Here is a 16,380-nt window from a genome sequence, read left to right on the forward strand (position 1 = left end):
ACAGACAATGCTCTGAACGGTGGCACCAAGATAAGCCAAAATTACAGTCCTTATCCTTTTGTCATCCCAGCCAATGACCTTGAACCAAAGTAGTGTAACAAGTGAGAACAACACCAATGTGTGTCTATTCCGTGCGGTATTCCCGTCGATCGTGCGTCATTGAGGCGATAAGCACACTTGGAAAGGGCATCACACGTCTATCCTCGATGCACCTTGACCTGCGGCTAGTGAGCGTTTGAAGCTGATTTCGCTGATGCGCTCCTAACAGGCGTATATATATTGAAGCGGCTCTAGAAGCGAGCAAAAGGCCCATAGCGACACTAACAGAGCGCATCGTATATTATCTCCATTGCCAAGAGATTCAGAACTCGCCATCCAACATGATTCGCCTAGCTGTCGGTCTTCTTCTCTGCGGTTTCGCCCTTGGACAGCGCAGGGACATCAACTACGAAGACTGCGGTAAGCTACGGCATCAGGTCATTGTGGGCGTCACCTTTTCCTTACGGAGAAAACATGTTGTATTGTAATGAAGATTGGTGGTATATTTTAGTCAGCAGAAAGCATTCTTTCAGTTGAACTGTGCAAGCAACGTTACGCTCGTATTCGCTTTCACGTGGGTGCTGGACCTTCGCGGCCTGCTATAACTGTGCATTACGCGCTTGTAATGTGCTTTGTATTCCTGCACGATAGAGGCCTTACTGATACTGTAAACTTCTTAGAGTAGGCGTGCAATTGCGTTTCGCGTGTGCATGTGTGTGTGCGTGCGTGCGTGCGCGCGCGTGTGTGTGTGTGTGTGTGTGTGTGTGTGTGTGTGTGTGTGTGTGTGTGTGTGTGTGTGTGTGTGTGTGTGTGCGTGTGTGTGTGTGTGTGTGTGTGTGTGTGTGTGTGTGCGTGCGTGCGTGCGTGCGTGTGCGTGTGCGTGTGCGTGTGTGTGTGCGTGTGTGCGTGTGTGCGTGTGTGCGTGTGTGCGTGTGTGCGTGTGTGTGTGTGTGTGTGTGTGTGTGTGTGTGTGTGTTTTGTTTTCACATCTCCCTAACAGGCACTAAACTTATAGCAGCGTGACAAACTTGTGTAGCTAGAATACCATCTCCCCTTAGCATTACATTTTACCTCTCTCTTCTTTATAGCGAGGTGTGAACAGGAAGTAAAATAAAATGTACATGGTGCTGTGTATGGCAACCAACTACTTGCCGCTACAAGTTGAGCATATTGTGGTCGTCAGTCTTTCTTAACTCCACATCATTACTTACGTAAAATAATCGTTTTGCTTAATCACACCGTGGTTGAAGTGTCACAAAGTTGTAGGATGTGTGATAAGCTTTCGGATAGTGAATCTCAGACACAGATGAGGTAGCTTTTGCAGTTTATTTCCTTGACCCCCAACCCCTACTTCCCTACTTCCGCCGCTTCCTCAACGCATATGGTTTGTTTTTCTTTTTTGTCAGGAAATCAAGTTTGGAGTCACGCCCAGAACATTATTAGGTGAAATATGAAATGCGGCTATTCAGGAACTATATTTCAAATGAAGACGCGCCATCGTTAGGGAACCGCTCGATTGATATCGCCACCACACTTCCCGCCACCACACAAGTCTCTTAACCGAGAAGATGCCGTCGCGTGGCGATAGCTACAAACCAATTCATTCCCCTGTCTCTTTTACCTTCACCTCTTCCACCCCACACAATATCCCTCATACTGTCCGTACTGTGTGGAGCGAAGCCCACAGTATATTGTTGCAACTGGGAGTGCTCACAGCCTCCTGACTGCTCCCCTATTCCTTCACCTTCCCCCTCCTCCTGGGAGACTGCACTGACCAGCTCAGAACCGCAAGAGCAGCGACGGCTGATCCTGTAGCGGGCACGCGGGATGGCGCGAGCCAATGGGGCCCTGAACTAAGGGATCCACCCTACGAGGAAGTCGCCCCACCTCATGAACAATAATTTCTTTCTCTCTCTTTCTCTCTCGCTTTAAAAAATTTCTTTGTTTGACATTCAATAAAAATGCAATTGAGCGTGAGCTATGCTTTGCTCCTAACTTTAGGGTCATAAGCGGATGTTCGAGCATTTTTAACACGAAAGTGTTTTATGCCGGGGTCCACCAAGACTTCACTGACGTATTTCCGTCACGGAAATACGTCATACGGAAATACGGAATGACGTTCTTACAATGTACACGAACATAATACAAAGAAAGAAACCAGAAGAAAAAGTTCCACAAACATGCAAAATTCGGAAATCGAACCCCCGACCTCTCGGTCCGCGACGATAGATCGCCGAGCGTTTAACCCATTGCGCCACAAACGCATTTGCAGAGAGCTACACAGACGCGCCTTATATATCTAACACTCCTCCGTGTACCCGCGCTCTTGCTCGGGGCGGTGCCGCTGCCTACGAGCAGAAAAGAGAAGTACTGCATTATGACACTAACGCGCACCGACAGTGAACGCTTCGGTGGTCTCAGCACTACGACGCCTCGATGCCAGCATTCGAAGGGACGCTGGCATCAAGAAGCACTACCAACGCCACCTAGGTGGCGTTCACCGTACTCAGCACAGCGGAGCGTGGCCTCCGCAATTAGCTTTGAAAATGTTTCTGAAGTTGATCGCGGAGGCTGCAATTACGACGCGCTGTACGCGCTGATTTGACTCGGTGACGATTCAGTTACGTGCTTTGTCTTGCGCGTTGTATTAGTGTGTCAGTTACGTGCTTCGTCTTTCGCGTTGTGCTAGCGTGTGCAGCGTAGTGCAGCTTCCATATGCACGACGGTTGCTCATGGTCATCGACGTTGGTAGTCGTGATGGAGGAGACGTGCCACCAGGCGTCAGCGTGGGTGCATCAACGCCTAAGGGCGCTTTAGCCACAAAACACCAATAGACATTATATATCAATGTGCAATAAACATTACACTACTTCTGTGAAGACACGTTTCACTTTCGTGTTCTATACCGATTCCTATATAAGAGGGATCAACCACATTTTTATATTTATTAGCTGCAATGTATGCGAATTTCTGGTCCACTTCAGAGTCGTATATAAACCAAAATCTCAGATGATAAATAAAAAGAAAAGAATGGAAGAATAAAAAAGTAAATATTTTGACACAATGCTAAGAATACAAGTCTAGAGGCTAACAAAAAAGAAAACTGACAGAAAAAAAAATGTAGTCATTGCGACCATGACACGTAAGACATAAGACACAAGCTGATAGCTCGGGTCTAATTTAGGAACGCATGTGTCGTGCTCTCGTGGTCAATACGATAAACTAGCACAAAAAAAAACAAGTTTCTCCAAACCTATAAGCATAAAAAAAGAAGAAAGAAAAAGAAGAAATACACCGGGCCTGTTCGGTACTCGCTCTTGCAGGCATTTAAGGATTTCATCCTTGAAGGATTTGCAGGCATTGAATTTTTTTTTTGCTCTTTTTTTTGCCCTTGAACATTTACAGGCAGCCAGGCAAAGGTTCTCTCAGCCCAAATGGAGCCGTGCGACTCCGACCCCTGCGTCCTCAAGCGTGGCACGAAGCCCAAGATATACTTCACGCTTACCTCTGGTAGGTTGTTTGTTCGTTCACATGCACTAACCACCTTCGTTTTCAAAACAAGGCGCACCGGGTTGGTACGCCACGCTATACAACTACGAATGCGTTGCAGGAACAGCCCCCTGGCCAGAGCCAAGGCGGCGTGCTGGAACGCGAGCCCTGTAAGCTTTCCAGCGCGACCGTGACCAGGCCGGTGATTCCGCGATGTTTCCTGTTTTGATCGGCATAATTTAGCATAAGTAGTGCGTAAACGTCACTATGACGTGTCAGTTTTTGCGGTTTCGTGACGTCGCTTGACGCACCGGCGAGGTGGGCGCGGCCTCGGAAATATGAGCCAATCAGCGAGCGGCGCTCGTGGATTTGGAATCAAAACAGTTTGGAATCATTTTACGTTATAGCGCCCCAGGCGTGTCACAACGTTGCCGCGATGAGGAACGCCGGTCCTGGCGTTACAGGCGTCGCACATTGATGCTACCTGGCGATGAAACCGACAGAAAACCATCGGTGTTTGTCAGCACTCGGTGGAAGGATTAGATATGTTTAGCTTAACGTTCACAATCCGTTCGGATCAAACCAGTCTATGCACTCCGGTGCGGCATGCACACAGCTCCTCAGCAGGAGCGCTACAATGTGCGTATGCGCACAATGCCCATGCCAGCAGCGACGATCACTTTCGGTGATAGTGTCGCCCCGGCGATAGTATCACGGTCAGCCGCGCCCTGGTTGGCTGGTTGAGCACTACGTCACGCGAAGGCGATAGTATCGCCGAAGTGATCGTCGCAGAATACGTCCTGGCAAAGCGCTGCCCTGGTTGCGACAGAGTCGATTTAAGAGGAGCGTGGGTGCTATTCTGGACATTAGACAGTTTTAGCAGAGCGTTCACGGTCCGCTCCGCTCAGACCATCGTGTCCGAACGATTCGCGCAGAGCCGCTCAGCGGAACGCTAGCGGGAACGCTAATGCGCGTGCGCACAACGCTCATATCGGCAGCGGAACGAAGAACGCCGCCCACGGTCCGCTACGAAGCCATTTGAGCGGAGCGTTTGGGTGCGTCTACTGGTTGCTTTGCCGTTTTACAGTCGCGCTGAGCGCGCGTGGCCGGCGTCTCTGGCAGACGCGCTTGTCAAACAAGCCAAATCAACGCAGTTGACGCAGCCAGCGGTGTGCGTGAAACGTTAGCGGAGCGGAGCGTAAGCAACGCTTTGCTAAAACTGTCTATTGTCGAATTCCGTCATATTGTCCAATTCGCAATATGGTCAGCTCTGATTGGTCCAGAATCCTGCTATGGCTTCTCTAATTGGCTCAATATGCCACGATTGCAAAATTTGACAGTATGGCGGAATTAGTTTCGTCGTTTCTGCGGCCAAACGCACTGAGCGATCTCTGGAGGCCTTCTAGCCTTCCAAGCGCGAGCCGCGCATCCACCGTCGATACTAGAACAGCACGATGGTGCGAAGGCGCCTCGCGTGTCAGTATAATTGCTTTCAGTAAAGAATATTTAAATATAATACCTCCTGTGGCATCCCGATAGGCTGGGACAAAGTGAGGCATGGCGTACAGGTCGTTGTAGCGATAAGAAGTTTCTGAAACAAGTGTGTTGACTGTCAACGACTTCAGTTGTGACACTGACATTCACACATATGCATGTAACCCGACATAATTATGGGCCGGTTCCTTTCACCGGATTCTGTTTTTAACAGCGGAGCTGTTTAAGCCGGGCGTAATGTGTCAACCGCGAACTGAAAATGTGGTCTGATCCTGGCGGTAGTGCAGAAGCGCAAAATGGCACATACCCACATGAACTAGCGAAGCTGAGCCTGGCTAAGTCTAGCTAAGCACGGTTGAGACTACTAAAGCTTAGTCAGTCATTGATAGCCAATCGATAGCCAATCAATAGCCAATCAATAATCGATCAATAATCAATAAATTCCTGAAAATGCTGGGGATGACTTGGTAATGCTCAGCCTAGCCCAAATACGTGGCCAATGCCTTGCGATAGCCAATCGATAGCCAATCAATAGCTCATCGATAATCGATCAATAATAAATAAATTCCGGGAAAGGCTGGGGATGACTGGGCAGTGCTTAGCCTAGCCCAAAAGCCAGGACTAGCTAGGTGCCCATCAGCTCCACTGTCTCTTTAGCATTGCGCCTCCAGTGCAAACTACGCTACTTTTTTTTTCTTATACCATTCACCGCTCACGACCGGCCGATCCGAAAAGGCTGCTCGCACCACTGATGAAAGGCGAAGAGAAGGATAATTGAAATAGTTTCGTTACATCATTCCGACGCATTCATTTGCTGTCGGGCTCTCCGATGAGAATTACCGAATAATTAATTAATTTTTAATATAGCTGAGACTGTTGGCAATACTTTTCTTGTCGTGACCTGCCCCATTCTGTTCACAGCAAAGGGTTTTCTTTGTTTTCTTTGTGGCGTGTGAATCGCTCGCCCTGGTTGAAGACGGCACGTGTAATGTGATGATGTCTGAAGATGTGCATGCGGAGCGCTCAAGAGCAGCATTTCCTCACTTGGTGTTCCATATAGTGCAATACTTCCCAGCTCCTTTGCCCCCGATCACACCACTTTGTGCGTCCACTGCAGATCAAGATACCGAGAAGGCCACACTGGATGCCAAGATCGACTTGTTCGGTATCATGGTTCCGATTCCCGGCTTGGAGAATGACCTGTGCAAGAACATGGTTCAGTGTCCGGTCTCCAAGGGCCAGACCTACTCAGGCACCATGGAAGTGTTCGTGCCTCAATTCGCACCAATTGTAAGTACACATCGGTCGCTCATGATGGCCACACGCGCATTGCTATTTGAGACGTCGGCAGGACATTCTTTTACCTCAAACCCCTCCTCCCTCTCCCTCGAACTTTGACTGCGAAGCATTTTTTGCATCAATCCAGGCACCTTTTCATAAATCAAATAATTATTGCACAATGACAAAAAGAAGTGTGCAAAAATATTTTGACCAATAACCTTCCGGTTATAGTATCTGGTCCAATACAAGGACACTGTAGGTGCAGCCACTGGACTATTACAAAGATGGAGTTTTAAGAAAGCAGCAGATATTCGTTTAACAATAGACAGCACATTCAAAAACAAGAATATTTATATGAATAGTGAATAAAATATTTATGATGCTTGATAACAGAGATAAAAACGTTTACATGCAAACTCAAAGTTCATCGCAACATTTATTTCAATGGCCCCAGAATTCAAAGTTAATGCACCGAAAGACTCCAGTGGTAGGTATGTAAGTAGGTTTCGGGATCTCCTTAATAAAAAGAAATTCATCACCGATGGTGGCATCGAACCTCTGTGTATGAGCGCAGCACCTCTATGTATGGCTTCCATAGATTATGAAAAAGCATTTGATTCAGTAGAGATGCCAGCAGTCATAGAGGCATTGCGTAATCAAGGAGTACAGGAGGTATACGTAAATATCTTGGCAAATATCTAGGATTCCACAGCTGCCTTGGTTCTCCACAAGAAAAGCAGAAAGTTACCTATCAAGAAAGGGGTCAGACAAGGAGACACAATCTCTCCAATGCTATTCACTGCATGCTTAGAAGAAGTATTCAAGCTCTTAGACTGGGAAGGCTTAGGAGTGAGGATCAACGGCAAATATCTCAGCAACCTTGGGTTTGCAGATGACATTCTCCTATTCAGCAACAATGGGGATGAATTACAACAAATGGTTGAGTACCTTAACCGAGAAACTGTAAGAGTGGGATTCAAGATTATTATGCAGAAGATAAAGCTAATGTTCAATGGCCTGGCAAAGGAACAAGAATTCAGTATCGCCAGTCAGCCTCTAGAGTCTGTAAAGGAGTACGTTTATCTAGGTCAATTACTCACAGGGGACCCTGATCACGAGAAAGAAATTTACAGAAGAATAAAATTTGGTTGGAGTGCATACGACAGGCATTGCCAATTCCTGACTGGGAGCTTACCACTGTCGTTGAAAAGAAAAGTGTACAATCATTGCATTCTACCGGTGCTAACATATGGGGCAGAATCTTGGAGGTTAGCAAAGAAGCTCGAGAACAAGTTAAGGACCGCACAAAGAGCGATGGAACGAAAAATCTTAGGACTAACGTTAAGAGACAGGAAGAGAGCGGTGTGGATCAGAGAACAAACGGGGATAGCCGATGACATTAAGCAGAAGACAATGGAGCTGGGCAGGCCATGTAATGCGTAGGACTGTGTTGATAACCGAAAAGTGTAGACCATTACCGGGCTACAGAATGGATACCAAGAGAAGGGAAGCGCAGTCGAGGTCGGCAGAAAACCAGATGGGATGATGAAGTTAGAAAATTTGCAGGCGCAAGTTAGAATACGCTAGCCTAAGACAGGGGTAATTGGAGATCGCAGGGAGAGGCCTTCGTCCTGCAGTGGACATAAAATATAGGCTGATGATGATGATGATGATGATGATGATGATGATGATGATGATAATGATGATGATGATGAAACCTAGTCGAGTAGCGATAGCTACAGACCCCCGGCTGCGCTTAGGCTTCGCTTGTAGTTGGACATGTGGTTATTAAACTTAGTGGTTTCCCAATAGACTAAGAAAGGAGAGACAAAAGAAAGAAGAATCGAGGCCCGTGGTGTGACGTCACACAGAGGGTGCGGCGAGCGCGCCAGCTGTTCAGGTTCCCAGGCAACGGCGGACGCGCTCCTGTAGAACTGGTGGCCGCGCGGCAACCGCGGCGAGCGGAGTCGCCGGAGAATCGAGGCCCGTGGTGTGACGTCACACAGAGGGCACGGCGAGCGTCCAACGGCAGGAGAGCCGAGTTAGCCTAGCCGAGTTGCTGGAGAATCAAGGGCCGTGGTGTGACGTCACATAGCGGCCACGGCTCAAAGTACGGCGACGGCGAAGAGGCGAAAACCTGGCGTAATGTAGCTGTCGCTACAAAAAAGTTGTCGCAGTTTCGCCTGAAAGGCGAAGCATCAATTGCGATAGCAAACTTGTAGAGAGCTATACGGAGTAATGATATTAGCTTTATCAGCTGTATAAACTTGGACATGCAGCAGCATCGGCAACACGCAGAACTGTTGTCGACGCCATCGGCGTTTTGCCCGCGTTCGCTCAAAATGCGTGCGGCGTTGGTGACTGTTGCCGGAGCCTCTGATATAAATAGGCACTTCGTGCCGCAGCTAAACGTCGCCTCCCTTCCCTCCCCCTCCCCCACGGCCTCTCGCGCGTCGGAAGAAGGCGCGTTTGCTCTACATATATGGTGATTGTAAAGGAGAAAAGAGGCGCCTACTTCTGCAGCCCTTAAGCGAGCACGGCGCAGAACGCGCGTTTGTTCTCCGCCGTGCGTTCACTCCCCGTGAAAGACGCGCCCCTCGCGCTCTTTCACTCGCACATACAGCGTTCGGCGCGCGGCGACGATTTTATTGCGATAGCAATTATATGGACACTCAAAAGCAGATTTCTGCCGTCGGCGTCGCCGTCGCCGTCGCCGTGAGGTTCCGTATGACGTCATTTGGAGAAGAAATCGTCGCCGCGCGCCGAACGCTGTATGTGTGAGTGAAAGGGCGCGAGGGGCGCGTCTTTCACGGGGAGTGAACGCACGGCGGAGAACAAACGCGCGTTCTGCGCCGTGCTCGCTTAAGGGCTGCAGAAGTAGGCGTCTCTGTTCTCCTTCACAATCACCATGTATGTAGAGCAAACGCGCCTTCTTCCGACGAGCGAGAGGCCGTGGGGGAGGGGGAGGGAAGGGAGGCGACGTTTAGCTGCGGCACGCTGTGCCTATTTATATCAGAGGCTCCGGCAACAGTCACCAACGCCGCACGCATTTTGAGCGAACGCGGGCAAAACGCCGATGGCGTCGACAACAGTTCTGCGTGTTGCCGGTGCTGCTGCATGTCCAAGTTTATACAGCTGATAAAGCTAATATCATTACTCCGTATAGCTCTCTACAAGTTTGCTATCGCAATTGATGCTTCGCCTTTCAGGTGAAACTGCGACAACTTTTCTTCTCCAAATGACGTCATACGGAACCTCACGGCGACGGCGACGGCGACGGCGACGCCGACGGCAGAAATCTGCTTTTGAGTGTCCATATAATTGCTATCGCAATAAAAATAGAGCTGGGCAGGCCATGTAAGGCGTAGGATGGATAACCGGTGGACCATTAGAGTTACAGAATGGATACCAAGAGAAGGGAAGCGCAGTCGAGGACGACAGAAAACTATGTGGGGTGATGAAGTTAGGAAGTTTGCAAGGCGCAAGTTGGATTCAGCTAGCGCAAGACAAGGGTATTTGGAGATCGCAGGGAGAGGCCTTCATCCTGCAGTGTACATAGATATAGGCTGATGATAATGATGGTGCAAACATTGTTTTGACACGTATTAGGACATCTTGGCCTGGGCTTGCATATTGCAAAGAGCGATACACAGGAACAACAAAGACAGTTTACGGCGTCTTTACGCATACTCCTCTCGTGCCAAAGCCGACTACATCTTTAAGAAGTTGAAAATGTTTTAGAATTGTAATATCTACGGTGGTTTGAAAGGCTGCCACAGTATATAATTCAACTTCTTAAAGGACCCCTCACAAGGCCACATAGCAAATTTTGGTTATACTCTGGAATTTGTTATGTGCCCTCTAAAGCGCGTTTTACAGCGAGAATTTTTCAAATTACTTCATTAATAACAGATATAAAAATGTTTGAAGTGCTGGGAACCCATGATTTCAGTAGGCGAGCGTCACCGCCAACATAGACACTCTCTGCACTTGCCCCCGTGTAGCTTCCGTAAGCGAAATTTCTTTTTCAGCTTTTTCTAAAGTGATCATTGTTAACACACAAAAAAACAAAAACAAAATGAAAAGAATAACTGCCTGCGTGATTAAACACCATGAGAGAGAGAGAGAGAAAGCATGTATGGAAAAGCATGAATTAAGCTCACTAAGGAGAAGCTTTAGGTCGGGGGGCTCCTGTCTAAATACTTGAGAACAGAGAAACCATCTTTCTCGGCAATCATTGCACCGAAATAAATAAAGTTCGTTGCACTTAAAAGACAGCGTTAAAATTTTGTGACTGTAAGAAGCTGTATTTGAAGCTTCTTACAGCTTAAAATACAGCTTGAATTTTTAATAATAGTTGTTGGAACATTGAAAAATTTCTAAGAACAAAAGCTATCGCGTTTATAACTCTATAACTCAGCTATTATGTAAAGTGCACATAATAATACATCTAAAGCAGACAGATTTGACGTATTGACGTATTGTGCATCGCTATGAAATATGCCAACATTCGCGCGAGTAGGACTGTTGCAAAAAACTTTTAAGCATTGTTGCAAATTTACTTAAGCTGCAAATTAATAAATAAAATTCGGCCCCTTGAGGTGCTCTAACGGATTCAATTTGCGGAACTGCGATATTTATTTTGGTTGCAGAGTTACAGATTTGTAAACTTCATGCTTCTATTTTTCTGAAACACACTAATTATACGCAATCTTCATGAAAACTTCCACGTCCTAAATCAAAATTTCGATTCTTACAGTGACTACAAATTAATTTTTCCTCTCAAGTGCAACAAATTTCATTCAAATTGGTCAAAGGCTGTTTCACAAAAGTGTTTCTGCGTTTTACATGTAATTTAATAAGTGGCAACGCAGTTGGCCCGGAGCTAAAGCTTCCTCATAACCAGAAGTAGTACTGGTTGGCTACCCTACATGGGAGCAAGTGGTAAGGAGACAGAAAGAGAAACGAAAAGATGGGCCCAAAGACTGTAAAGCTCGTACGCAATGGCACACTGCGTTCTAAAGTCTATCATGTAGGCCCATAGACGTCAGGAACTTTAGCGGTGAAGCCTATCTTGTAGCAGCCCTCTGCATTGAGTGTATTTGGGAACACGGACTTTAGAACCTTTTGGTCTCACAGTGGAAGACTGCCCAGTCTGCCAAGGTTTCTGCACGTCGCTTGCCACTCGATGCTGCAGTTTTATCATAGGAGGTTTGCGATGACAGACGGCTAGAAACGCGTCTGGTAACACCAGGAAATGCATGTTCCTTTAACAGTGAAAGTCCTGCAACACCTTTTGTACATCGCTGCATTTGGCACCTTCGTAACTGCGTTGACACGGGATACGCCGTAGTGGAGGACTCCGGATTAATCTTGTACACCTGGTGTTCTTCAACGTGTCATTATCATCATCAGCCTATATTTTATGCCCACTGCAGGACGCAGGCCTCTCCCTGCGATCTCCAGTTACCCCTGCTTCTTCAGCGTGTACCTAAATCTAAGTACTCGTATGTTCTTACATTTCGCCCCCGTCGACGTGCGGCCGCCGCAGCCGGGAGTCGATCCCATGACATCATGCGCAGCAGTATAACGCCATAGCCAATGAGCCACCACGATGGGTCCTATTATGTTCGAACGGGCTACCGACCTACTATGTGACTCCGCAGCTTAGCCCTCAGTAACATTGTCTTATTTGTGCTCATGACTGCAATAGGGGTCGCTGCTGAATGTCGGGACTGCCAGCCTAGTAACGTCAGTGTGCTGAGGTTCCAAGCACTAGGCCGTCGAAAAGCGTTGATCCAACCAACGCCTAAGAGTGGCATGCGTTGTCTGAAACGATGACGATCTAGGAAGGCTGACGTTCCCATCGAAAATCCCGGAAAAAATTGTGATGTATCTAGGCCAGTGTTCTTCCAACGTGAGGTATTGGTTATCTAGCAGTGTTGTCAGGAGAAGGAAACCGAAAAAAAAATCTACGTTGACGAGAGCTTTTTGCATGACTCGTAAATAACATCAAGAGACGCTCTTTATAACTTTTTTCTTTGTTTTCTCTCTGCAGATGAAGAGTCATGTCTTGCTCAAGGTGCTGGGAGACAAGGGCGTCAGCTGTCTGCGCCAAGACGCCTGTGTTGATTGAATAAACCGTCGGCCACAGGCTCAGTTTCCCTGCGCATTCGTCCACCACTCATCAAGCGAATGCACAGTGCACGTACGAACTGCATTTATCAGCAGTCTCCTCAGTCCATCTAAAACTCGGCCTAAATAAATATCCCATGAAAGTAATTACGCTTAGCTAGTTTATTTGTTGAAGCTTAGAACATGCACATATATGCGGACACAAACAGAGGATTTTTGAACAATGTGCACTACTTGACCGCTACAGAGTACCAACTACTAAGGGCACCTGGTGTTCGAGCGCAAAATCCCGACGAATTCTGGGCGTTGTCGCCAACCCGGGCGTCAACACATGTCTGTGCAGCGTCGTAAAGAACAACGCGACGCGGGAGGTGCTATTCTGAGCCACCGGAAAAGAAAGAACTGTTCGTTATTCTGAAAATTCCGCCATATTGTCGAGGGCACCACCTTATTTTTTTTTAATTATGTGTGTGTGCAGGAGAGGTTTGCATCAAGGGTGATGCCTGCTACTCCTTCTCTCTTAAGCAAATAGTCCTTATGAAAAATGGGCCGCCTAAAACAAACAAACGAGAAAAAACTACAGAGAAAGTACGTAGCAAAGATTGGCCGGCTAAAACAGACCCCAAAAAAAGATACAATATCAACATAAAAGGTAAATATTGGCCCGAAAGCGCTAACTCAATTCATATAAAGTTCAAATTGGCGTATGATGTGTCACAATACAATTTTCACAGCAAGTAATGTCATTTAAGAATACTGCTATTTCGAGGGAGAGCATTCTACCATACAATATATGCAATCTTGCACCACAGGTTGTAACGAAGTCAAGATCGAGGGAATTTCGCAGGAATATTAAACTGCCGGCCGCGCATGACCAGAGAGTACAGTTACTAAACTCCGGTAATTATCTGCAATTCTAGTCATTTCCAAAAATTCTTTTAACGCACCAACTGAGGCTTTTGCAGTTATACTGTTGGCTATGGCTCAAATATATTCCCCAATGAGGGTGATAGTTTGTCTACAATGCGCAATTATTCCCGTATTTTTTTCTATGCTGAGCGTGAATACTGCAGTGCAACAAGAGGTATTCAATATCGTCTTATGATTCCGCGCAAGAGCACACCGTACTTACGGCTTGTCCTATTCTGTGTAAAAAACACTTTGTGTACACTTGTGCCCAGGCGTAATTTGATTCTTACTGGTTGGGAGAAGTGGAGAAGTGTAACCATTACTGGAATTGTGAACCGTACTTTCCTGTCAATCTAAAGTAAAACGGAGTTTATGCCACCGTTTTCAAACCAGCTATTTCTCGATAATCAGACTGAAAGTTGATGTAAGCTGTTGCATGCATCGCTATGCGAGAGAGGTATCAGATGAGTCGTGTTTTCAGTATGCGCCGCACGTGCTAAACTGTCTGCCTCTGCGTTGCCTGGAATGCCACAAAGACTATAGGAATCCACTGAAATAAAAATTTCATTTTGCAAGTCTAGCGCCTTTGCATGTATCTTTAGTGCTTGAGTACGATCCCTTTTGTTCATGCTTGGGGAATTAATGCTCAGTAAAAATGCTTGTGAGTCGCTCAGGATGACCCATATGACTAGGTGTGGTTGTGAGCGTATGAAGGCCAAGCAAGACATTACGGCATAAAGTTCTGCTGGGGCAAAGGTAGTGATGCTTGATAACTTAAACTTTATCTGTTCCCTCGCAGAGGGTATGCATGATGCAGACGGTGAACTTTCAATTTGACTGAATGCAATCACTGTAGGTATAGTAGATATGCCACAGTGTGAAATGTTTCACAGCTATTTCCGGTAAGTCACATTTAGGAGAGATGGGCAGTACTTTGGTCTAAACCTCTGGAATTGATAGCTGCCCTGGGGAATGCTCAGCTTCTGCTGGCCAAAATTTATTCTCTGGGACAATGCAGCGGCATTGTATTGTCGTGTGTATGTACATGGGCACTGGTTCTATTACTTAATTCCTGAGGAAGCAGGTGATGGGCATGCTACGTCGCAAAGGCGAAAATAATGGTGGCAGGTCTGAACGAATTTCGGTGCCCGAAAGTAAGATTGGTGTGTCTCTGCCATTACTAAAGCACCTGCCGCTGCACGTAGATCTCCAAGCTATATACGAAGACTTCTGGCCAGAAGGTGGTCAAAAGCTTCCTCCGAGGAGCGGGAGAGATTGTAAAGGACCGGGGCAGAATACGGTATTCTTTGCCTTATGATTGCACAGTACACGCGAAGCAGTGATGGTGTTGAACAACCCCACTTTCGCTCCAGCAATGAGTCGTACTACATTTATCACCGGTTCAATACTCTGTTCTATTTATTTTACTTGCGCTGCCCATGTTAGCCCTCTGTCAAGGGAAACACCTAGGAACTTGTGCTGCCGAACATGACTTAGAGGTTTCCCATCTACCAATAGTCTAAACTGTTTTCAGGAGTTTATTGTGAATGGGAGAACAGTGGTCGTTTCGTGTGAGCTAGAGAGCAATGCCTCTACTACTTAAAGAATCAGTTGATGGTATACCATCAATGATTCTTTAAGTAGTAGAGGCATTGCTCTCTCACACGAAACGACTAGGCATTGTTGCAGACTCTGTTGCATGAAATGTATGTTCGAGCTCGAAATCCATATGCATAGAACGTCTGAATACATGGTGTAGCTCAGGGAGGTCGGCAAGGCACTAGGCAGGTGACATAATACAATTAAACAGAAATTGACTCAACACGCTTTCTTGCAGAACACAGTGTGTCACTTTGTATACTCATTGCTCTTTCCGTCAGCTGTATTGATGAATACTGTCCTTTCCTCTAGAAAATATGCAATCCGACACAGAAACTGGCCTGAGATGCCTAACTGAAGCAGGCCGTGTAAAGCATGGATGTGACTTGCTGTATCAAACGCCCGCTTAATATCGAGAAATACCGCAACAGTAATTTTTGGTGCTCTCTATGCATGAACGGATTCATAATTCCAATCATCATGCAAAGCCGTCTGCGGAACCGCACTATCTTATTGGACAGCCTCTGGGTATTTTCGACCCACCACTGAAGCCCGGCATCAATTTACAGAAGCAGCTCGTAAGGACTGACCGTACGAAATGAATCCAGAAACAGATGTGTCTTGCCAGGCTTCAAGACAGGAACTACTCTCGCTGTTTGTCAGGAAGCCGGGAGGCGCTCTGAGAACCAAGTGTCATTGAGCATTTCCAGTACTATACATGTTCCTGTGGGACCAAGATATTTTAGAGCGCCGTAGATTATGCCATCTCGGCCTGAGGCAGTCTTGTTTCAAGTTTAGTTTCCCGATAGAAGATGGCTGATCTAGTGTCAGGTTTTGTAAACTGTAGGGGCAAGTGACTAGTGCCTAAATTTCGTCGACTGAGTTCTTAAACACTGCCGTGTACAAAACTCTCCCTGGACGCAGTATAATTTGGCAAAATTAACTATCAATTATTGTTTCTGTAACTTTATTTGCTAGGCTAGAGCCCTAGATGTCTATTGCTGTGTAACTGGTCCATTAAAGTACCTTAGGACGTTCTTCAACTTCAGCTGTGAAGATAAATGGGTTAATAAAGAACAGAATTATCTCCACCGCTTTCTGCCTAGCTTCTGAAGTTCGCGGCGCATCTTGGGGTATGTTTTTTGAGCGTCTAGATACACATCGAGAAAACTCGTCCACCGGTACTTTCGCTCAGCTCTCGGTCTAATAGCTTTGAGTAGTTCACATGCTGAAGCAATAGCTATATAACCGTTTGGAATAGGAATAATCTTGGATGTGAGAAGAATTAGTTTTTCAATGGAATAGGCAGAGCTCGCCTGTGATGTCTCTCTTGCTGGTTGCATTATTCAATTACTGTTGTTTCTAGTATCGAGAGACTTCGGGGTGGAATCAGTTATCTCCTTTGGTGGTTGAGATGTTCTATTGGCGTATTAC

At 46.6% G+C, this 16,380-nt stretch overlaps 2 protein-coding genes across 2 annotated transcripts in view; both read left to right on the forward strand.

Moving 5' to 3' along the window:
* The window catches only part of LOC119446147 (mite group 2 allergen-like Ixo r 2), a 145,264-nt gene that overhangs the window by 29,508 nt on the left and 99,376 nt on the right, over positions 1-16,380 (forward strand). The gene's annotated exons all lie outside the window — the stretch shown is intronic.
* Positions 201-12,579, forward strand: LOC119444136 (mite group 2 allergen-like Ixo r 2). Its single transcript, XM_037708606.2, has 4 exons — positions 201-459; positions 3,445-3,549; positions 6,140-6,312; positions 12,362-12,579. Exons 1-4 carry the CDS (start codon positions 381-383, stop codon positions 12,437-12,439), a joined length of 435 nt encoding a protein of 144 aa, XP_037564534.1. The 5' UTR covers positions 201-380; the 3' UTR covers positions 12,440-12,579.

Source organism: Dermacentor silvarum, chromosome 3, assembly GCF_013339745.2.
Source record: "Dermacentor silvarum isolate Dsil-2018 chromosome 3, BIME_Dsil_1.4, whole genome shotgun sequence".
Classification (NCBI taxonomy): domain Eukaryota; kingdom Metazoa; phylum Arthropoda; class Arachnida; order Ixodida; family Ixodidae; genus Dermacentor; species Dermacentor silvarum.